Genomic DNA, 24,473 nt, shown 5'->3' on the forward strand with positions numbered 1-24,473 from the left:
TTCTTAGTAGAGACGGGGTTTTGCCATGTTGGCCATGGTGGGCTCGAACTCCCGACCTCAAGTGATCCACCTGCCTCGGCCTCCCAAAGTGCAGGGATTACAGGCATGAGCCACTGCGCCCGGCCAGCCCTGACTTTTGAGAATCCATATTCATTCATTTATCCAATAAATACTCATTGAGTTCCTATTATGTTCCAGGCACTGTGGGGGCTACGTCATAGAATAAACAGAAAAATAATGAAGTCAAGTATAAATAACTAGACATCAGCGGTTTAAGGGCAAAACGCAGATCAGCAAGTATTTTTGAGCAACTTAATATAAATGCTATTTCAAGATATAATTTGAATGGCCCCAATCACCAATGAATTACACTGCTACAGTGTAAGAGCCATTTGGATGCAAGTTCAGTTGTGGGTGACAGATAAGAACGCCTCAGTTATGTAATTTTGGTTGGAGGCCAGTCATCATTCAGTTTAAGCATCTATCCCCAATGACAGGATGTGAGGAACAGCCGAATCAAGAAAATGCGAATCTGTAGTGCAGATCTGGATAACGGGAGTTCCACTCGGGTCTGACAAATGTTGAAACGGCACTAATGTGATTTTCAAGCTTCGAAAATAACCCACAAAAGACTATATGACCGGGGGGCGGGGAGGGAGAACATGGAGGGAATCAGATTTAATTTAAAAATCCTAAGTCAGGAAATGAAGAAAGTTAATAGTAATTTACCCACCTTGCATATTTGTAGCATTCAAAATACTGAATTTCCTGGCAAAGCGTGAGAAGCAGAGGAGTCCTTGGGTCTGGGAGTATCATTCGTTACTTCCCCTCTTCCACCCAATGACAGGAGCAGGTCTGCCATCCTTTTAACAGTTGAGGAAACAGAGGCTCACGGATTACTTAGGGCCATGCTGCAAGGCAGCGGTCTAGCAGGATTTTGAACTCCAGTGTGCCTGCCTTTCAAGCTTCTCCACTTTTACAAGTGAACAGGTTTGTTGTTGTGTTTGTTGTTTTTGAGACTCAGTCTCACTCTGCCACCTAGGCTGGACTGCAGTGGTGAGATCTCGGCTCACTGCAACCTCTGCCGCCCAGGTTCAAGCAAGTCTCCTGCCTCAGCCTCCCAAGTAGCTGAAATTACAGGTGCCTGCCATCATGCCTGGCTAAAATTTTGGTATTTTTAGTAGAGACGGGATTTCACCATGTTGCCCAAGCTGGTCTCGAACTCCTGGGCACAAGCAATCCTCCCACCTCAGCCTCCCTAAGTGGTGAGATTACAGGCATGAACCACCACGCCTGGGCACACACGAACAGCTTTAACAACCCACATTTTCTACATTCCTTTATCATTCATTATAAAATTTAAACTTTAATGCTATGTTCAAGCACCCTGGAGCATTTGACATTTAGACTGTTTTCATTCAGTCTCAGGAGTAGCTCATCTGCAGGATGTCAACGATGAAATATGAGTTGGCACAAGGATGCCTCATTAATCTCTAATAAAATTAGAAATTTATCTGGTTCTTTCAAAGCATGTTATCAGTGCTTAGAGGCTGGAAACTGTGTCTAGCCCCCTTGTTACAAAATTATTTATGGGCAAATATTAGATACGCAACCTTCATGTAAAATCTTAATTACTGCCTTTTTAGCTGATTTCTGTGCCCTCTGAAAGAGAATAAATTAGAAGAATAATGGCCAAGTAAATTAGAATAAAGGTTGCACAATGGAATATACATGCACCAAGGTCTAGAAATGAATCCCCAGCTACAGATCCACTGTGTCATTTCTCCTTATTCATTCGTATTTCAGAGGAGTGAAAAAACAGACACAAGGGGAAGAAAAATAAAAACAACTTCAGTTCATCATTATGGCTCCTCTAGGACAGGGCCACGTCTTCTTGTGCCCTCTGTGTGCCCTGGGGTCTGGCCTCATGATCAGCACACAGCAGGGCTTAATGAATGTTTGTTAAACAGAACTCAACATGGTCGACTCATCCTGCTTCACCCTGCTTGCAGGGACGCTTTTTTTTTTTTTCGATGGCGTCTCGCTCTGTTGCCCAGGCTGGAGTGCAGTAGCATGATCTTGGCTCACTGCAACTTCTGCCTCCCAGATTCAAGCTATTCTTCTGCCTCAGCCTCCCAAGTAGCTGTGACTACAGGCACGTGCCACCACGCCCGGCTAATTTTTGTATTTTTAGTAGAGATGGGGGTTTCACCATGTTGGCCAGGCTGGTCTTGAACTCCTGACCTTGTGATCCTCGTGCCTCAGCCTCCCAAAGGGCTGGCATTACAGGCGTGAGCCACTGCACCCAGCCAGATATTATTTACATATGTGAAAACAAAGATTATTCCACTGTGCTCATTTCACTGTTTGATCATTACATTCCATCCTTTGTTCAATCGAATAAAAGGCACAGTGTGCTGAACATACTTTGGTCAACAGCAAGATAGGAAAAAGTGATACAATTGCTGAGATGTGACTCGTGAGGTGCTCTTCCTCATTTAGCAGCAGAACAGAAGGCAGAGAGACAAAGCCATCTGACAATGGTATGGCCAAGCTAAGGGTCTGCTCTGGGACCACTCTTCAACCCAGCCTCACTCCCCTTCCACTCAGCCACACCTTGCACCTGTTTAACACCACAGGATACCTACCAACTGTATCACACCACAATGTGATACAATTTCTGATGATTATCATAGCAGTAGTCAAAACACAGATGATGGGGAAGGTCAGTTATGAGTAGTGGACAAGAATTAAATTGTCAGGAAAAGCCAAGTGGGCAAATGAAAAACAGATACAAATTAGAAGCAGTTTAAATTTGATAACCAAAGGCAAGTAAGCAGTCTGTTCTTCAGAAAATAGCTATGAATGAAAAAAAACCAGTATCTCTGGGAGTTATTTTGAGGACAGCCTCCAACTCTCATTTACTGGGAGGGATGGAAACCCAGGCTTCAGGATCATCTGGGCCTAGGTTGGAGATGTGTGCTGTTTGCTGCTTACTAGGTGACCTTGAGTAATGCTCAACTTCTCTGCGTCCCAGGGCCATCCTTGGTAAAAGGGAGGTGATGAAAAAGAGGACCTGGTTCAGAAGGTTATTGTAAGTGTGAAACAAAGTGGTGCATAGGAAGCATTTGACCAGTGTTGATGAACGACGGGCAATAAATCAATGAGAGGGCTCCTCTGACTTTTTTTTTTTTTTTTTTTTTTGAGACAGGGTCTCGTGCTGTCACCCAAGCTGGAGTGCAGTGGCGCCATCATGGCTCACTGCAGACTCAACTTCCAGGGTTCAAGTGATTCTCCCACCTCAGCCTCCCAAGTAACTGGAACCACAGGCATGTGCCACCATGCCCAGCTAATTTTCGTATGTTTTGTAGAGATGGGGTTTTGCCACGTTTCCCAGGGTGGTCTCAAACTCCTAAGCTCCAGGGATCCGCCCACCTCAGCCTCCCAAGGTGCTGGGATTATAGGCATGAGCCACCACACCAGGCCTTCTCTGATTTTTGATACAATTTCTGATGATTATCATAGCAGCAGTCAAACCACAGGTGACAGGAGAGCAATTGCCTGGATTTAATCATCAGCACCTGAATCACTGACTTTATTTTACCAGCTTTTTTGTTTACAGTTCTCATCAGCAGAGTGCCCTCTCTTGCTAGTGAAAATAAGGGATCTGATCATTGTGGTCTTCCCAGGTTCAAATATGACAACCATGTCTGTAGTAGCACATCAGGAGAAAGAGTGGGGACTGAGGTCCCCAGATTTGAATTCACCAGGCCTACGTGGCAAAACTAGGATTTCCAACAAAGCAATGAGGAAAACCTTACAACTGTGTCTTTGTTGGGTGAGAGATGTGAAGCCCCCACCCCCAGTTCCACCCACAAGGGCTACATAATGGCCGAATTGCATTTAAAAGAGGAGGGAAAACTGCATGCTGGGCTTGGCCTTGCTGAGTGGGCCATGCAAGCTGAGAGCCACAGCTGAACTGTTCAGGATCCAGGAGGGGTCTGCAGAGTGAGCATGGGGAGGGGGTTCCTGGAGGGTCAGAAATGCTTCTAGAGAGGATTAATTAAGTACTGCTTGATAAGTGCCAACAAAGGTGGGGGTCCTCTTCCCCATCTTCCCATGAGAGGACCCACAAAATAACCTTCCTTGCAAGATCACCGTGGAATTGGGTGGCTTTTCTGGGAACTGGGACCAAGTCCTGAGTCAGGACTCCACATGGCCCAGGAACAAGAGTGAAGTCACTCAGGTAGCGGGTATAACCCACCCTATCTGGGAAGTACCTGTACCACTGTATCACTGAGATAAATAAGTTAACATGCATTGAGTTCTTCCTAGGTTCCAGGGACTAGGTGAAGTGCCTAAGCACTTTACATGAGCTACCTCATTTCATCAGCATGATAATCCCATGAGCAGGTGCTATGATCAGCCTCATTTTACATGGAAGGAAGTGATAATGGCTCAGAAAGATGAAATGACTTGTCTTGGGCTGTGCTGCCAGTTGGGATGGAGGTGGACTTGCTCTTAACTGCTAAGCTATAAATCAAGGCCCAATTTACTAATTATTTGTATAATTAATATATGAGGTGGGGGGTCAGGCTGTGCCATTGGACCCCAATTGCTCTCCCCTATCAACTAAACTCATGAAATAGATGCATATCTTCTTTCCTCACCCCTCCAGGGAATTTCTCCAGGGATGAGTCCAATAGAACAGCCTTCCCAGATAGAAGGAAGCTGGGTTTTGGTCAAGGACATAGTAATAGTGATACTCCCTGGTATATAATCATGCACTCACTTATTTAACATTTATCAAGGGCCAACTCTATGTTCACCATGTGCTAGGCATTGGGTAGCATTGACTAGAGATATAAAAGTAAATCAGAGAATCTGTCCTCAAGGAACTTAAAATATGGGGGGGAGACAGACATGCATAAAATTAAGTATATGTGGGCTAAGAATGTCTTAATTAAGGATGTCTTAATTTGCCATAAAATGAGGAACAGATGAAATACTCTGAAATCTGAGAGCTGGGATCAATTACTTCTAGTTTGAGCCCAGCAGGGAACTGGAAGCTTGAGAGAGAAGTTATGGAGCTGAGTTTGGAAAAACAAGTAGAAGTTAAATATGCACAGAAGAGGAGCTCAGGGATTTTTTTCTAAAAAAAGCAGGAGCAGATGCACAGAGGCCGTGAGGTGGGGGCTGGTGCAGCGAACTCCGAGTGGTTCTGCTTGGGTGGAGGGTACCATCGGGAAGGGGAGCACTGCGGGGGAGGGATGGAGGGAGGAAGGAAGGAAGGAACCAATGAACAAATGAAGAGCCTTGAAGGCTAGGCTGAGGGCTAGTGACTTCATTATGTGGATCCACTGTTGTCAAATGGTGAACCACAGCCCAGAGGTGTATCCCAAATTCTTCCCTTCCTGAGCGTACTACCCAAATTCTGATCAATGTCTCATCATCCATTTCTGCCTCAAGTAAAGACACAAATGTCATGGTGAGGCCTGTCAAAGGAATGTTATGCTGAGCGGATTAAGTGGCAGGCAATTAGGGGGAGGTATAATATGGAGTGATTAAGAGGCAAGTGGGGCAGGATACTGTCAAGGCATTGCTGAGGAAAAATCAAGTATTTGCTAGAACATAGGAAAACCTTATCTCCTCAGTATATGGCAGTACCAACATGGCAGTAAGCAGTTCTTCTCAGATGGGGACCCTGTGCTGAAGGGCAACTACTTTGGTGGTATCATTAACTATGGATAATTTTATAGACCTCAGGATGTGTCAAACTGATTGAGGTTTACACTGTAATTACTGCCAACTTTTTTAGTATCTTTTTTTTTTCTTTTTGAGACAGGGTCTTGCTCTGTTTCCAGGTTAGGGTGCAGTGGCATGATCATGGCACACTGCAGCCTCAACCTCCAGGGCTCAGCTGATCCTCCCACTTCAGCCCCCTGAGCAGCTGGGACTGCAGGTATGCACCACCATCCCTGGCTAATTTCTTTTTTTTTTTTTTTTTGTAAATATTGGGTCTCACTTTGTTGCCCAGGCTGGTCTCGAACTCCTGGGCTCAGACAATTCTTCTGCCTTGGCCTCCCAAAGTGCTGGGATTATGGGCATGAGTCACTGTGCCCGGTCTTTAGTATTATTTTGAATCATTTAATCTGGATTTGAGTCCTAACTCTGCCATTCACTCTTGATCATTTTTCAGGCCTGTGTCCCTCCACTTTCTCCTCTGCAAAGTGCAGATAACAATAATAGAAAGAAGCTCACATGGCTGGGGAGGGCAATTGCAATAATGGAAGATACAGCATTCAGCAAAGTGCCTGGCACACAGCAAGTGCCTGGTCAATAATAAATGCTGTAATTTTACTCTCTTCATCTGGATCATCCAACATTCTAGAATTCAAAACAGTGCAGGGAACACATACACCCAAAGTATCCTGTGAACTACGGAAAAGAGGGTGTCTCTAAGGGTATCCACGTGGGGGGAGGCCAGCACTGGAATTCGGTTTGTACCAAGTTTACTGAGTTTTTGCCTAGTATCTACTAAAAAAAAAAAAAAAAAAAAAAAAAAATTAGCCAGGCGTGGGGGCGCATACCTGTAGTCTCAGCAGCTCAGGAAGCTGAGGTGGGAGGATCAACTGAGCCCTGGAGGTTGAGGCTGCAGTGTGCCATGATTACGCCACTGCACCCTAGCCTGAAAACAGAGCAAGACCCTGTCTCAAAAATACTAAACTAAAACTTCCCTGCAGAGAAGTTGATTCTCTGCAGTGCAATGTTAACTGTCATTTACTGAGCACTTACTGTTTTCCAAGACTCTCTGCAAGCAGTTTACATTCATGACAGTTGGCATGGAGTAGAGAGATGCCAGGGGGAACAATCAATCCAGAGTCAAGTAGGAAGTAAGCAGAGTTTTGTGGGATTTTTTTTTTTTTTTTTTTGAGTTGGGGGTCTTGCTGTTGCCCAGGCTGGAGTGCAGTGGCGGGATCATGAATCACTGTAACCTCAAACTTCGGGCCTCAAGGGATCTTCCTGCCTCAGCCTCTTAAGTAGCTGAGACTATAAGTACGCGCCACCACACCTAGCTAATTTAAAAAAAATTTTTTTTTAGAGATGGGGGTCTCACTATGTTGCCCAGTGGTCTTGAACTCCTGGCATCAAGTAATCCTCCCACCTTAGCTTCCCAAAGTGTGGGATTATAGGCATGAGCCACTGTGCCTGGCCAAGGAGAGCTTTAATCAGTGCATGTAATAAACAGAAGCTGAAGACCCAAGAAAACTGGTGGATGCCAAACTGCACAGGAGAAGGGCAGGCAGGAGGCCAAGCAAGGCGGAAAAGCTCTCCGGAGTCCAAGTGGCCAGACAGATGGTAGCGCATGTATGTGCACAACTAGATGGTGTGGCTGGAATGGGGTAAGTGACCCCAAACACAGGCTTTCCCTCCCAAAGAGGTCATCTGGAGAACAACTTGATGGTACCAAGATAATGAGCTATCATCTGATAATAATGATTGAGAATCTTAAAATAAAGAAATCCTGCCAAATAACTGACCTCAAAACATTTTTCTTTCTTCGCTTGGTGAAGCAGGCTAGCCATTCCGGGAAGCAGAACAGGAAAGATGAAAGTTTCCAAATATTCTTTGGGAGAACCTAGAACAAACAAACAAAAATTCCCACTGAAAATCCCCAGTGGCCCAAGCTAATCTGGGAGAAATGTTTACTTTTGAGCCAGAAAAAGGTACTGTCCATTCAATCACACGATCTTGGATGTTATATTTTGCTCCAGACTGCAGAGCTGGGCTGTATAACTAAAGTAACTTAAAATGTCCCTCTGAGCTTCTATAGTCTGGTGAAGATGTCGGAAGTATCCTACATAAGGCTGGGTCCACCAGCTTGTTATGGCCCCAAGCCAGGAACATCAAGGGGGCCAGTGTGGCCGGATGGACAAAAACAAGGGGAATGTGGTAGGAATTGGGACCAGAGAGGAATTGGGAGTGAGAGTATAATGGGTAAGGTCTTATGATCACAGTAATAAAGGCAGTCGTTAGCCAAGGCCCAAGGCATGCAGAACGCAGAACAAACCAGTATGAGAGGGTCTGGTACTACTGAGGGCCCAAGGAACTATGACTCAGATCTGCAGTCTACACCTCTGGCTTCCACACACAAAGCAGGGTAGCATGATGATGTTTTCTTCTACTTTTTACTTTTTTTTTGAGACAGAGTCTCACTCTGTGGCCCAGGCTGGAGTGCAGTGGTGCGATCATAGCTTACTGCATCCTAGATCTCTCAGGCTCAAGCAATCTTCCCACCTTAGCCTCCCAAGTAGCTGGGACTGCAAGTACCTGCCACCATGCACAGCTAATTTTTTTTTTTTTTCTCGCTCTGTTGCCCAGGGTAGAATGCAGTGGCTCAATCTCAGCTCTCTGCAACCTCCGCTTCCCAAGTGCGATTGATTCTCCTGCCTCAACCTCCCAAGTAGCTAGGGTTACAGGTGTGCACCACCAAACCTGGCAAATTTTTTTTTTTTTTTTGAGATGGAGTCTCACTCTGTTGCCCAGGCTGGAGTGCAGTGGCATGATCTCAGCTCACTGCAACCTCCACCTCCCAGGTTCAAGTGATTCTCCTGCCACCACGCCCGGCTAATTTTTGTATTTTTAGTAGAGACAGGGTTTCACCATGTTGGCCAGGCTGGTCTCAAATTCCTGACCTCAAGAGATCCTCTCGCCTCAGCCTCCCAAAGTGCTGGGATTATAGGCATGAGCCACCGCATCTGGTCATAATTTTTTTTTTTTTAATTTTTTGTAGACATGTAGAGATGGGGTCTCCCTGGGTTCAAGTAATTCTCCTGCCTTGGTCTCTCAAAGTGCTGATACTACAGGCACGAGCCATCACAGCCGGCTACATTTATTTACTGCTCTCTTTTCCTGCTTTTTATTGAATGTAAAATCAAAGTACACTTTTTGTTACTTATTATCTTAATTACATTTTAACCTTAAAGATAAATCGTGAAATAAAGGACATTCTCTTAAAAATAAAACAAAAACACATTCTTTCTTATGTATGTGGTCTCCCTGAAGTCTATCTGTCCGCCTCCATACCCACCCTGTGGTTCTGCAATGTTAAAAGCCCCAAATTAGAAAAGATGGCATCTCTCTTACTCACATGTTTTTGGGTTGACTGTTTCCGATTTATCTTGAGGACAGGGTGTATGTGAGATCATGGTGAAATGGGAAACCGGAAAATAGTGCTCTGCACTGAAGCCATGAAAAAGCATTTCCTCTACTGGCGCAACCTGGAAGCAGACAGGGGAGGGGAGGCAATTCATTCAAACAGCTTAAATAATTGTATTTTCTTGTATAACCTTATGAAGGAATAAAATTCTACATCAGACTTTAAGGTTCAAGGGGTACACTGAGCACAGATCTTTGTCTCCCTTCCCTCCTGAGACACCTATAAACGACAAGGCATAACCTGTGATAGAGAAAAGGAGGACCATCTGCGGATGAGAGATTGGTAAACATATCCAAAACACCAGGGATGAAGCCTCACTCAAGAAGCAAGAAGCTCACACCTGTAATCCCAGCACTTTGGGAGGCTGAGACAGGAGGATCACCTGAGGTCAGGAGTTCAAAACCAGCCTGGCCAACATGGTGAAACCCCGTTTCTACTAAAAATACAAAAAAGTAGCCAGGCGTGGTGGCGGGCGCCTGTAATCCCAGCTACTTGGAAGGCTGAGGGGGGAGAACTGCTTGAACTCAGGAGATGGAGGCTGCAGTGAACTGAGATCGCACCATTGCACCCCAGACCGGGCAACAAGAGTGAAAGTCCATCTCAAAAAAAAAAAAAAGCAGCAGCAGCAGCAAGAGTGGAAGTAACAGTCACAGGAGGAGGCTGCCCCAGAAAATAGATGTCCACCTTCCCATCAGATCCCAAAGGGACTAAACACTCAGGTTGACAGGCACTGTACAGGGTGGGAACAAGAATGGAATGACACACGACGAGGCTGGGTGGAAATCCGGCTGGGCTAACTTGGCCTGCTGCCCACACTCCCCTCAGGCTTCTTTCTGTTCCCTCAATATCATAAAGCTGTGTTCACACCAGTTGGATCTCCAGCTCGCCCTCCTCTCCAGGAACTCTTCTGTAAACCAATGAAACTACCTGAAAAGGAGTAGAACACTTAGAACCACTTAGGGCACCAAGATGGTAGGAAAAAAAAAAAAAAAAAATCGGGCTGGGCGTGGTGGCTCATGCCTGTGATTCCAGCACTTTGGAAGGCCAAGGAGGGCAGATGGCTTCAGCCTAGGAGTTCGAGACCAGCCTGGGCAACATAGTGAGACCTCATCTCTACTAAAATTAAAAAATAATTAGCTGGCAGTGGTGGCATACAGCTATAGTTCCAGCACTTTGGCAGGAAGAGGCGGGAAGATCGCTGGAGCCGGGGAAGTGCGCTACTGCGCTCCAGCCTGATGACAGAGTGAGACCCTGTCTCAAAAACAAAGAAAAAAAAGTTGATTTAGAGACCCCCCCGCCACTGCCGCCCAATCCCAAAATACCGACTTTCTGCCTGTTCACTCTGAAGAACAGTCGGCCAGTGGACAACCACCCTTCATGAGCACTCAGTCAGCGTTTTGATACTCATAGAAGAGACCCATCCAGAAAACAAACCCACATGTACAGCAGCAGGAGAAAACCACACCAGCCATGATACTGTGATGGTTAATTTTCAGTGTCAACTTGACTGGAGTAAGGGATACCTAGGTAACTAGCAGAGCATTATGTCTGGGTATGTCTGCAAGCGTTTTCTGGAAGAAACTGGTGTATACGCTGGTGGATTGAGAGGAGATCTATCCTCAATGTGGGCAGGCACCATTGGATTGGCTGAGGGCCTGGAAGGAACAAAAAGTTGAGAAAGGCTGAATTCTTGCTCTCTTCTGGAGCCAGGACGCCCTTCTTCCGCCCTTGTACCTCAGAACTCCAGGTCCTCTGGCTTTTAGACTCCAGGGTTCTCATCAGTGGTCCCTGGGGGCTCTCAGAGGCTAATTAAGTCCAACTAGATTTCCATGTAACCCTGTCATACATCATAAACAGAGGCCCTCAGACTGGTAGTTACACTGTTGTTTCTTCCTGGCTCTGAGGCTTCTGGATTTGGACTGAGTCACTCTACCAGCTTCCCTGGTTCTCCAGCTCGCAGAGAGCCTAATGTGGGACTTCTCAGCCTCCATAATCATGTGGGCCAATTACCCCAGTAAATCCCCTCTCATATACGTATCTCTCTATATAGCCTACTGATTCTGTCTCTCTGGAGAACCCTAATATACCAGCTATATAGAAAAATCCACTCAGGACCATTGTACATTTTAAATAAACAATCAAATCTCTTTATACAGGTCAAGAAGATCATAGCACAAAAGACAAAGACCAACATCTATTGTCAGAACAGCTGACCCTGGAAGAAGCACAGAGAATTCAGGGAAGAGAACTGTGATTTGTATCGGCAGAGAAATCTGAAAAAGAATTGCATCCATAAAGCAAAAACAGGATGTTAGGAGAAAAAGAACAATCACAGAATAAAGTTTTTAGACACAATGTCTCTGTCACAGGCAGCTGCAGTGATGGAAGTTACTAGAAGTCGAGAAACAGGTTTTGATTCCATCCGTGTTACCATGCTCAAGTCCCTTCATCTCTCAGAGCCTTGCTTTTTAAAAAATTCAAACTCCATCAAGCTCCTATCTAATTCCAACGTAGACTTCATGAGGGCCTCTCTTCCTGGCTGCCCTGTCATTAGCCCTCTCTCCTTAGCACAGTCTTCATCTTGTCTACCCTGGCATGCAGAGAAACTTGGTCTATCTGCAACTGCCCCTCACATGGACATGGTGTTAGATCCACTGCAAAGGCTTTTCTCATCCAGGATCTCATGTGAGCACCACAGAAGCCCTGTTAGTTAGTCAAGGATTATCTGTCCCATTTAATAAATACAGAAATCTGGCTGGGCGCAGTGGCTCACGGCTGTAATCTCAACACTTTGGGAGCCCGAGGCAGGCAGATCACTTGAAGTCAGGAGTTTGAGACCAGCCTGGACAACATGGTGAAACTCCATCTCAACAAAAAAATCCCGGGCATGGTGGCGGGTGCCTGTAGTCCCAGCTACTAAGGTTGTAGTGAGCTGAGTTTGTGCCACTGCACTCCAACCTGGGCGACAGGGCAAGAGCCTGTCTCAAAAATAGATTAGATAGATAGATAGATAAGATAGATAGATAGATAGATAGATAGACAGACAGACAGACAGACAGATAGATAGATAGATAGATAGATAGACAGACAGACAGATAGACAGACAAACAGATAGACAGATAGATGCTGAAACTAACGCTCAAAGAGGTTATGTGATGCCCTCTAAGTCACACTGTTAGTATTAGAGCTGGGGTTAGCCCCAAGTTTCTGGTTCTCGCTCCAATGCTTTCCCTTTTCCACCTCCTGAACTCAGTGACACTGTGTGACATTCACAGGCCATCAGTGCTATTCTCATTTAAGAGCTTCTTGCTTAGGTTGAGGCCTGGGTAATACTTACAGTAATCACAGGTTCCTGTTTGACTTTATATCCTTCTGGAAAGGGAGGCTGCTCAGCTTCATACTCTAAAGGAAAGGGGAAAAAAAATCCTCAATTCCATACTTCACTGCAGTTTCTGATGTAATTTCCTTTTCTCTGAATAAAACATTCTTAAATTTTATTTTGGCTGGTGGTGTACAGAAATGAAAAAACAACTGGCCGTAACAGGTTAACATTTAATGTAATTTAAAATTAACATTTAATGGTATTTAAAATCAGCAAGAGGCTGGGTATGGTGGCTCACACCTGTAATCCCAGCACTTTGGGAGGCTGAGGTGGGTGGATCACAAGGTCAGGAGATCGAGACCATCCTGGCGAACACGGTGAAACCCCGTCTGTACTGAAAATACAAAAAAACTAGCAGGGCGTGGTGGCAGGCGCCTGTAGTCCCAGCTTCTAGGGAGGCTGAGGCAGGAGAATGGCGTTAACCCAGGAGGCGGTGGAGCTTGCAGTGAGCGGAGATCACGCCACTGTACTCCAGCCTGGGCGACAGAACGAGACTCCGTCTCAAAAAAAAAAAAAAAAAAAAAAAGGCTTTATATAAGAGTCTGAGACCCTTTTTCTTAGAGGACACAACTTCAGATTTTGCCAACATGATAGAAACTATTAGGAATTAAGGGAGGAAGAGAACACAGAGGTTGGTTAAGGGAAGACACTGAGAGCACATGCAGAAGAGAGGCTAACGGCCGGGCACGGTGGCTCACGTCTGTAATCCCAGCATTTTAGGAGGCCGAGGAGGGTGGATCACTAGGTCAGGAGTTCGAGATCAGCCTAACCAACATGGTGAAACCCCATCTCTACTAAAAATACAAAAATTAGCCAGGCGCGGTGGCTCACGCCTATAATCCCAGCACTTTGGGAGGCTAAGGCAGGTGAATCACTTGAGGCCAGGAGTTCGAGACCAGTCTGACACGGTGAAACCCAGTCTCTATTAAAAATATAAAAATTAGCTGGACGTGGTGGTGTGCGCCTGTAATCCCAGCTACCTGGGAGGCTGAGGCAGAAGAATTGCTTGAACCCAGGAGGTGGCAGTGAGCTGAGCTTGCACCACTGCACTCCAGTCTGAACAACAGGGTGAGACTCTGTCTCAAAAAAAAAAAAAAAAAATTAGCCAGGTGTGGTGCTGGGTACCTGTAATCCCAGCTATTCAGGAGGCTGAGGCAGGAGAATCACTTGAACCCTGGAGGCAGAGGTTTCAGTGAGCGACAGAGCGAGACTCTGTTTCAAAAAAAAAAAAAAAAAAAAAAACAGTCCACATAAGTTCTACAGGGTTGCAACAACTATGACTAACAGAGGAACAGAAAATGCTCATGGCCAGTATTAGTTACATCCCTAAAGCAAAGACTGATAAAAATATTTCTGGAAAGGTCAATGTTGTCAAGGCAATTGTACAGTCACTTACAGTCATGAGGAAAAATTAATTTGTGGGCAAGATGCTATTGAGGGCATACAGTCATATGGACACAAGTTTTATATCATTACCTAGTTACTTATCAGATAGTACAGTATTTCCTCCACTTCTCAACATATATATATTTTTTAACTCCTAAGCATCAGGCTAGGGACAAGAATGTCAGGTTGCAGGTTAAAAGCAATTTATTTCTCAATACCAACTGTATTTGTTTTCTATTATTGTGTAACAAATTAGCACAAATCATTGACATAAAGGAACGCACATTTATTATCTCACAATTCCCTTCATCAGGAGTCCAAGAATGGATCAGGGTTTTATCAGGCTGAATTCAAGGTATCAGCCAAAGCTGTGATCTCTGAGGGCTGGGATACTTTTCCAAGCTCATTGGTTGTTCATAGAATTTCGGTTTTGATAGAATTTTAGTTTCTTGGCTGGGCATGGTGGCTCAGACCTGTAATCCCAGCACTTTGGGAGGCCAAGGTGGGTGGATCACTTGAGGCCAGGAGTTTGAGACCAGAATGGTCAACATGGTGAAACCCCATCTCTACTAAAAATACAAAAATTAGCTGGATGTGATGATTGGCACCTGTAATCCCAGCTATTTGAGAGGCTGAGGCACAAGAATCACTTGAACCCGGGTGGTGGAGGTTGCAGTGAGCCAAGATCTCACCATTGCACTCCAATCTGGGTGACAGAGTGAGACTCCATTTCAAAAAAATAAAAAAGAATTTTAGTTTCTTGTGGTTGAGGTCTGAGGTCCTTGCTATCTTGTGGTTGTCAGCTGGGGACCCTCTCAGCTCTTAGAAGGCACTCTCAGGTTCTTGCCATGGGTGATGCACAACTTGGTTGCCGCTACTTCAAGGGCAGCAGGAGAATCTCTTCTGCTTGAATCTGACTTCTGACTTCTTTTAAAGGCTCACCTGATTAGGTCAGGCCCAGCTACAATAATCTCCCTATATTAAAGTCAGTTGATTAAAAGCTTTAACCATATCTGGAAAATCTGAGAGCCACACCTAGGTTAGCGTTTGATTGAATAACTGAGGTGTGTTCACAAGGTGGCAAGAAACTTGGGGGCTATCTTAGAATTCTGCCTACCATACCAGCCCCAGCTCTACCATTTTTTTTCCTCTCCAGCAATCATGTAAATTCACCCTTCTTCCCTAGCTGCCTTGGGAACCACTGATACAGTGTGAAACTGTTTATTTGGGCTTAAAATGTATACATTTATACTTCTGTCTGATTACAAAAGCAAGACATACTTATTGAAAGAAAATTTCAAACACAGGGATGTCTTATGTAGAGGGTAAAAGTCACACTTAGTCCTATTGCAATCCTAAAACCATTGTTAGATATGGCATAGATCCAACCAAATCTTTTTTTTTTTTTTTTTTTTTTTTTTTTTGGGGGGGGGGGTGGGGGCGGCGACAAAGTGTCGCTCTGTTGCCCAGGCTGGAGTGCAGTGGCGCGATCTTGGCTCACTGCAACCTCTGCTTCCTGGGTTCAAGCAATTCTCCTGCCTCAGTTTCCTGAGTAGCTGGGACTACAGGCACATTCTGCCATGCCAGACAAATTTTTAGTATTTTAGTAGAGATGGGGTTTCACCGGGTTGCCCAGGCTGGTCTTGAACTCCTGAGCTCAGGCAATCTGCCCGCCTTGGCCTCCCAGTGGTAGGATTCCAATGTATTTACTAATATATGTATATAATACACAATACATTTGTTTACTTTCAATTTCCCAGGCTAGGTCAAATTGCCCATGCATAGAACCACATAATACTGTGTCCTTTTTCTTCACAACTCATATTAGTTTGTGCCTTATTTGAAATTTATAAAAATTAGTGACTATCTTGTTTTTTTTCTTTTTTTTTTTTTTCTAGATTGAGTCTTGCTCTGTTGCCCAGGCTGGAGTGCAGTGGCATGATCTCCGCTTACTGCAACCTCCGCCTCCCAGCTTTAAGCAATTCTCCTGCCTCAGCCTCCCAAGTAGCTGGGATTACAGGCACCCACCATCATGCCCGGCTAATTTTTGTATTTTTGTAGAGATGGGGTTTCACCATGTTGGCCAGGCTGGTCTCAAACTCGTGACCTCAACTGATCTGCCCACCTTGGCCTCCAAAAGTGCTGGAATTACAGGCTTCAGCCACCACGCCTGGCATTAATGACTATCTTTTCTAATAGATTATATGTTTTGTGAGGGAGCACCGGGATCTGTTCTCTCACCATTACTTCCCCACAGAATACTGGCTGAATGAATGAATGAATGGATGAACAGAACCAACCATATCGTAAGTTACTTTTGATGCCTTATTCATTCACTTATATTTATTGCAAGCCCATTACCTGCTATGAACCATTCTATGTGTTAAATATGAGGCTCCTTTCAATGTTGCTACATACATGATGTACCACATTTATTTAACCATTATACTCTTAATGGGCATTTGGGTTGTTTCCATTATTTTATTATTATAAACAATGTTTCAATGAACATCTTTATACAAATATCATTGATCTGCAAAGAGGTGTTTTGGTAGGATCCCTAGATGTGGAATTTTTTCTGCCAAAGGAAAAAATAATTTAAAATTTGGGCCAAATTGCCAAACTTTTCTCCAAAAAGTTTATAGTCACTTGTACTCCCAATAGTGACACTGCCTGTTTCTCTAGAGTATAATCAATCTTATACATTAAAAATTTTTCAACACCTGTAAAAGAAAAAAAATGGGATTTTATTTTTATTTGCATTTCTTTATTACTTGCTATCATATTTTTTCCAGTGAAATCTCTCAGGAGTTCACTTAAATTTGATGGAAAAAATACAAATTTCTTCATCATATGATCACAAAAGACATATAGTTGAAATGATTATGTAGAAGTATGAAGTATGGGAAAATACTTTAGCTTCAAGACAATCTGATGTGTTACTTAAAACCTCTGTAATGTTTAAGAGAATCTAACATATTTGAGAATGTCAGTTTTCCCTGTGGTTTCAATCTGAAATATGATTACAGACTGATGCTTTTACATTGAAAGGCATAAAAGAATTTAACTTTGTAGAGTACTGGACTATTTAAAACAACTTGATTTACCATAGTTTAATTAATTCAATTTCCAAGAGTTGTTTTGGTGCTTAGAAGAGTGTGCTTATCTGCTCTGTTCTGCATTAGAAATGCTTAAGAAAATCAGGGGCCCAGGCATGGATTACAGGCTCACACCTGTAATCCTAACACTTTGGGAAGCCAAGGTGGGCAGATTGTTGGAGCCTAGGAGTTCAAGACCAGCCTGGGCAACATGGCGAAACCCTGTCTCTACAACAAATATAAAAATTAGCTGGGTTTGGTGGCACACGCCTGTAATCCCAGCTACTTGGGAGGCTTAGGTGGGAGGATCACCTGAGCCTGGGAGTTGAGGCTGTAGTAAGCCACAGTCACACCATTGCACTCCAGCCTGGGCAACAGCCTGTCTCAAAAAAATAAAAATTAAAAAAAAATTTTTTTAAGTCAGTTATATTAAATGTACAAATGTTTACAATCTTTCAATCACCAAAGCTTATAAATGGCATTAGGGCAATTTAATGTTATATGCATATTAAATGAACATTATGAACAAGTGAAAGTGGTTGTTTGTTTTATGCAACAAAGGCAACATTTTAGGAGAGGCAGAGCAGAAGGAGCCTGGAAACTTGTTGGCAGAGTGGAGCCCTTGTACCACAAATGAACCCTCTCCCCTCAACTTCTGGGATGTGAGAATAATTAAGCATCTTTGTTTAGGTCATTATGAGTTGGGCTTTCTGCTATTTGCAGCTGAACATGTTCCTGATAGAAACAATTAAAATGTAGCACTGACTGGTGGCCGGGCGCGGTGGATCACGCCTGTAATCCCAGCACTTTGGGAGGTCGAGGCGGGCGGATCACAAGGTCAGGAGATCCAGACCATCCTGGCTAACACGGTGAAACCCCGTCTCTACTAAAAATACAAAAACAAAATCGCGGCGTGGTGGCGGGAGCCTGTAGTCCTAGCTACTCAGGAGGCTGAGGCAGGAGAATGGAGTAAACCCTGGAGGCGGAGCTTGCAGTGAGCTGAGATCGCACAACTGCATTCCAGCCTGGGTGACAGAGTCAGACTCCGACTCAAACAACAACAACAAAAAATGTATCATTGAACCACAGTAGCTTATTGGAAGGGGATGGAACAAGAAGGTGATGCTAGGAGTGAATGAGATGAACATTTGAGAGGCATATACTATAGTGGGAGGTTGTACCAGGTTGCTGGAGAGCCAGATGAACAGGGCAGAGGAGCTTATGTTCCAGAGAGGGGATGAATGATAAACCAAGGGTTATGAGAAGTGAAAGTACTGCTGTAGAGGGCTTCAACCACAGCCTAGAGGAGCGGAAAGAAGAGGCTTTGAAATTGGCCTGAGGAATTACAGAAGGCTTTTCAGAAGAGGGGCCACGTGGATTGAGTCTAGAGAGATAAATGAGAAGGCAGGGATGTTCCAGGAAGAGACAAAGCTTGTGGAAAGGCACGGAGGAATAGTATGGTGCACTGGAGGAATAGTTTTGTGTGACTCCAAGTACACAACACAACAATGGTACTGAAGTGCCATTTTAAAATCCAGAACTCAAGGACTCACCCCTAAGGAGTCTGGCCCATCAGGCCAGGAAGGGAAGCCAAGGAAAATGCATTTTTTTTTTTTTTTTAAATGGAGTCTCACTCTGTTGCCCAGGCTGGAGTGCAATGGCATGATCTTGGCTTAGTGCAACCTCCTCTTCCCAGGTTCAAGTGATTCTCCTGCCTCAGCCTCTTGAGTAGCTGGAACTATAGGCACACACTGCCACAGCTGGCTATTTTTTTTTTTTTTTTTTGTATTTTAGTAGAGATGGGGTTTCACCACATTGGCCAGGCTGGTCTCGAACTCCCGAGTTCAGGCAATCCATCCCCTTCCATCTCCTGAAGTGCTAGGATTATAGGCTTGAGCCACCATGCCCAGCCAGGAAGCTGCATTTTAACATGTATCCAGGAGATTTTGATGTAGGTGCTCCCAGTCCACGCTTCAAAACCATGCTGGTGTCTTGTTCCAGGGTTTGAACCTGAGAGTCAAAACAGACTTGAGTTTGAAGCCGACCCTGCCACTTACTTTGGACAAGTTTCCTAATCTTTCTAAGCCTCAATTTCCTCATCGGTTGCTATGAGGCTTAAATGAGAAGTAATGCACCTAGCATAATGCCTGGCACATAAATAGCAGCTCAATAAATGGTTGCCATTAACATGATTTGGGTGAATGGTATGTTATGAACTAAGACAAGTAAACAGAGATGGGATGTTAAGAAGCTTAAGGGTTAAGCTGAGGAGTTTATTATGTAAGCTATGAAAATCATCAGAGGTCACAGCATGATGCGATTAAATTTGAATTTTAGAGAGGTTCCTACGATAGCCAGTGGGATGTGGTCTGGAAGGAGGCCTGCCTCAATTAAGAAGCCACAGCAGCAATCCAAGCAGGGGGTGGTAAGGGCCTGATCTAAGGCAGCAGACAAGAAGACTGGCGAGGGTGGGGAGTGCGGGCAGGGTGGGGATGGTGGGAGATATTAAACAGGTAGAATCTATAAGGACTGGCAAATGAGAGTGTGGGGCCGTGGAAAGTGAAAAGGAAGCAGGCCGGGTGCAGTAGCTCACACCTGTAATCCCAGGACTTTGGGAGGCTGAGGCAGGCGGATCACCTGAGGTCAGGAGTTCGAGACCAGCCTGGCCAACATGGTGAGACACCATCTCTACTAAACATACAAAAACTAGCCGGGCATGGTGGCGAGTGCCTGTAATCCCAGCTACTAGGGAGGCTGAGGCGGGGGAATTGCTTGAATCCGGGAGGTGGAAGTTGCAGTGAGCAGAGATTGCACCACTGTACTCCAGCCTGGGCAACAGAGCGAGACTCTGTCTCAAGGAAAAAAAAAAAAGGCTGAACTGGGCAGCTGAGTGAACAATGGTAACATTTGTGGAGATGGAGATAAGTTGTTGACGTCTAAAACAGTGCCTGCAGTCACGCCTGGCCCAGCATTGAAAACAGTTCCCAGCCCTGGTAGATACAAGTTGGCTCAATGCTTAAGAACAATTTCTTGGGAGAAATGAGGAAGAAGCTGGTCTGCCCTGGGTTGATAAGGGAATGAGAATGAAAGTGGTGTGGACAAGAGCAAGAGCAGTGTGTTCTTTCCAGAAGCTTGCTGAGAGGGGAGGAGAGACTGATAGGAGCTGGAAGAGGATATAGGGTCAAAGTGGAGGTTTCTTCCTGAGATGACAGGCCAGGGGTGTTTGGAGGAAAAAGCTAGTAGAGATGTTAAAGGCACAGTAGAGGAGGTGAGCGATAGAGCAGGATCCTGGAACAGCAAGGGGATGGTAAGCAGAGGTGGAGAGCTGGGCGGCGAGTAGCGGGCTGAGAGCTTCCACGTGTACAGATGGGCGTTAGCGAACTCCCTCCCCACTCCTGACTGCCTGACTCTTCTCAGTGAATGCCTCCTATGCTAAGAGGTATCACAGAACATTTCAGGAGGTGTTAGAAACGTGGACTAGTAGAACCAGGCCATGGGAGAAGGCACTGAGAGATGCTGATTGCTGAGCAGTGCCGAGAGCCAGTTGGGGTCATCTTTCTTCAGCTGGCTCATTGGCTGCGCTGGAGGAACAAGTATTGATTCACAACTGATCCATGTCGGTATCTGGCAGGTGAAATGAAAGACCAGATTTTACAACAGCATTGGGGGCTAAGGTCAGAGAGTGCTTGATTGATTAAGTGATGAACCAATGACAGTAGTGAGGATGCTATCACAGCATATCAAAATAGGAAACTAAGGCCGGGCGTGGTGGCTCACGCCTGTAATCCCAGCACTTTGGGAAGAGGAGGGTGGCAGACTACTTGAGGTCAGGCCTGGCCAACATGGCAAAACCCCATCTCTACAAAAAATTAGCCAGGCATGGTGGCGGGCGCCTGTAATCCCAGCTACTCCGGAGGCTGAGGCAGAAGAATTGCTTGAATCTGGGGGCAGAGGTTGCAGTGAGCTGAGATTGCGCCACTGCATCCAGCCTGGGCGACAGAGCCAGATTTCATCTCAAAAAAAAAAAAAAAAAAGTAAACTGTTAAGCCTAACATCCTTTGACTGTCTTGATTAAAACCATGAACACAGCAAGTCACAAACTACTGTAAGATTTGATTAGAAGTGTTGGCAGGGAAGAAGTTTATTGACACTAACACAAGTGCTTTTTCGAATACAAAACTCAGTTGTCACTGGAAAGATGAGGGCGAAAACTGAAGAATATTTACAAATATGTTATAATGGTGAGCATGCACATACATATAAAAGAGCACTAATCAGGTTGGTTAAGGTCTGTGTAAGTTATTTACCGACTTTGCATTTTGTCTTCATGAAATTGAGTTTCTGGCAGGTGTGTTTGCTATGATAATTTGTCGCTTAAATGGAGATTATCTTAATAGAATGTAGTACTTAACCTCAAAGATAGGATTACTACAAAGCCTGTTTTTTCATGTTTGTTGTGAGAAACTGAATTTCCTACATGTTATAGAAAACTGCATTTGTCAGATGTTTAAGAATTGGGTTTATCCATCTAGGTTATAATAATCATTACAGTGCCCATGTGTATAGTTTGCCAATGTTGACCTTGACCTCACTGAATTTTTTTTTTTTTTTTTTCAGATGGAGTCTCACTCTGTCGCCCAGGCTGGAGTCCAGTGGCACAATCTCAGGTCACTGCAACCTCCGCCTCTCAGGTTCAAGCGATTCTTCTGCCTCAGCCTCTCGAGTAGCTGGGATTACCCACCACCACGCCCGACTTATTTTTTGTTATTTTTAGTAGAGACAGTGTTTCACCATGTTGGCCAGGCTGGTCTCCAACTCCTGACCTCAGGTGATCCACCCGCCTCGGCCTCCCAAAGTGCTGGGATTACAGGCGTGAGCACCATGCCTGACCTCATTCTGTAACTCTATCATTTTATAAGTGGCATCAATTCACTTGCTTTTCAGAGAACACCAAAACCCTTTGTCTTTGCTTTCTCTCTAGAGGCCTATTTGACCAAAATAAACTCAATGTGTAAATCACAACACAAGGCATGTTTCTTTGTCAACAATAATGAACATTTATTGACTACTTTTTAAATGCCAGGTACTGTGCTAAGCACCTTTTCATACATCCTTACCTGGTCCTCACAACAGCCCTGTGCGGTAGGTACAACAATTATCTGTCTTTTACAGATGAGGCTGAGTAACTTTTCCAACAATCCTCCTCTAGTAAACTGTATCATAAGGCACTGTTTGGCTTGGAGAAGTGAAAGCTCTGGGGGAAAGACAGCCATAATAACTACTGTCAAATATCTGAGTAGACTCTTTGAGGTGGAGTGATTAGCTCCCTGAATCATAGCACCAAGAGGTAAGGACCTAGGGGTGAAAGTGACAAAGAGAACATCCAAAATGAAAGGGATTTTTCCAGCACGATGTAAGGTTGGAGAAGGAATTTAAGTACTGGATGGGGTTGAAATAGACAACTTTTGAGGGCATCTATCAACTGAGTCTACTATTCTCTTCCTTCTCTGTATTCTCCACTTCTTTCAAGTCATCACATATACTGGTACATTCATTCTTTTTTTCCATTCAATAAACATTTACTGATCTGCGCTATCCAATACAGTAGCTACTATCCAAATGTGGCTATTTAAATTTATTAAAATTAAGTTCAGGCTAGGCCCGGTGGCTCACGCCTGCAATCCTAGCACTTTGGGAGGCTGAGGTGGGTAGATCACCTGAGGTCAGGAGTTCGAGACCAGCCTGGCCAAAATGGTGAAACCCCTTCTCTATAAAAATAAAAAAATTAGCTGGGCATGATGGTGGGTGCCTGTAACCCCAGCTACTCAGGAGGCTGAGGCGGGATAATCGCTTGAACCCGGGAGGTGGAGGCTGCAGTGAACCCAGACAGCACCACTGCACTCCAGCCTGGGCAACAGTGCAACACTTTCCAAAAAAAAAAAATAAATAAATAAATAAATTAGGTCCAACAAGAAATTCAGTTCCTCAATTGCACTAACCACATTTCAAATGTTAAATAACCACTTTTCTTTCTTTCTTTTTTTTTGAGACGGAGTCTCTCTCTGTCACCCAGGCTGGAGTGCAGTGGCGCGATCTCGGCTCACTGCAACCTCCACCTCCCTGGTTCAAGCGATTCCCCTGCCTCAGCCTCCCAAATAGCTGGGATTACAGGCGCACACCACCACGCCCGGATAATTTTTTTTTTTTTTTTTGTATTTTTAGTAGAGACGGGGTTTCACCGCGCCGTTTCAGGCAGCTTAGGTAGTGATGGTGGCCACATGAATTAAAAATCTGAGTGTTTGAACTTGAGGAGCTTATGGTCTAGTGGAGAAAAAAAAAAAAACCACCACCAGCCAACATTATTCATTAAGAACTAGCGCTTACGCAGCTCCTTCTGTAAATCGAGCAGTTTTTGTTTCTTTTCCCAATAAGCCTTTTGCACTCCTAAAATCACGCTGTTCACTAAGCACTTTTTGTGACTATCTGGTTCCATCTTCCTAACACCATCGAAATAGGTGTCATTATTATGCCCACTTTGCAGACAGGGTAACAAGTTAAATAATTTGCCCAACCTGAGTAACGAATACTGAGAAGGGCCACAAAGGAAGATGTGCTCAACTCCGTTTGGGGAGGTTAAGGAAGGTTTGAAGCAAGAAGGGACTAATACTTACCGTTTGTCCACACCATGGTTACGGAACGTGTGGGCCGCCGACTACTTACTTTAGGATTACCTGGGGTGCTCTTTTTTAAAAAGTGCAGATTCCCTGCATCCCAAGTTGAAGCTCTGTGGGCGGGGCCTGGGAGCCTACATTTTTAACAAGATCCCCGCCCCTGACCCAGCAATTCTTTTCTGTTCACTAAATGAAGTTTAAGAACCACTGGTCCACACCGCATGGTTCTCTTTATTCAGCTTTCCCTCGCCGTTCCCTTGCCTTTGACCTCACTACCGATGGCGATTGGAGGCCGCGCTGCGTAACCGCGGGCTAGCCTCTCCGAGCCTCAGTTTCTCCGTGCGTAAAATGAGGAGCCCGGGCCCGCGGAGCTGCTGCCCGGCGGCCCCGCCCGTCAGCCGCCAGGCGCACAGTGGGCGCTCCTCAAACGCGGCCCCCACCCGGGTCCCGCCCCTCTCGGCCAGCCCGGGCTGCCTACCGTCGCAGATCTGCTCCCACAGATTCTTGCTTGACGGCTCGGCGACCTGCCACGGCGAGACAGGCAGCTCGCGGGAACCGAGAGACACGGTGGGCACCGGCGTCCGGGTGAACGACGAGTCTGTAGAGCAGCTGGGCTTACGGGGCACTGTGTGGCTGGGGACTTGCCGCGGTGCAGCCATGGCCGCGGTTTCCACGGTAACCGCGTTCGCCGGGTGGCCGCGACCCGGAAGAAACCG

General features: G+C 45.1%; 2 protein-coding genes across 4 annotated transcripts in view; one reads left to right on the forward strand and one right to left on the reverse strand.

Annotated features, from left to right (window-relative positions):
* IQCK (IQ motif containing K) overlaps positions 1-24,473 on the reverse strand; it is a 959,718-nt gene that overhangs the window by 110,183 nt on the left and 825,062 nt on the right. Inside the window, exons 2-5 of one of the 3 annotated variants that reach the window (XM_050775025.1) lie at positions 24,236-24,430; positions 12,558-12,622; positions 9,152-9,281; positions 7,542-7,639 (exon numbers count right to left, since the gene is read on the reverse strand). In XM_050775025.1, coding sequence (XP_050630982.1) covers positions 7,542-7,639; positions 9,152-9,281; positions 12,558-12,622; positions 24,236-24,416 — 474 coding nt within the window. In that variant the 5' untranslated portion in view covers positions 24,417-24,430. Of the gene's footprint in view, positions 1-7,541; positions 7,640-9,151; positions 9,282-12,557; positions 12,623-18,639; positions 18,698-24,235; positions 24,454-24,473 lie in introns of those variants that run through there. The other 2 variants (XM_050775026.1, XM_050775027.1) reach the window with 2 other exon arrangements.
* Positions 4,910-24,473, forward strand: part of GDE1 (glycerophosphodiester phosphodiesterase 1) — a 241,834-nt gene continuing 222,270 nt past the window's right edge. The window contains exon 1 of the mRNA XM_050775023.1: positions 4,910-4,913. The gene's annotated coding sequence lies outside the window, so the exon portion shown is untranslated. The remainder of the gene's footprint in view (positions 4,914-24,473) is intronic.

Source organism: Macaca thibetana, chromosome 20 (assembly GCF_024542745.1).
Source record: "Macaca thibetana thibetana isolate TM-01 chromosome 20, ASM2454274v1, whole genome shotgun sequence".
NCBI lineage: Eukaryota > Metazoa > Chordata > Mammalia > Primates > Cercopithecidae > Macaca > Macaca thibetana.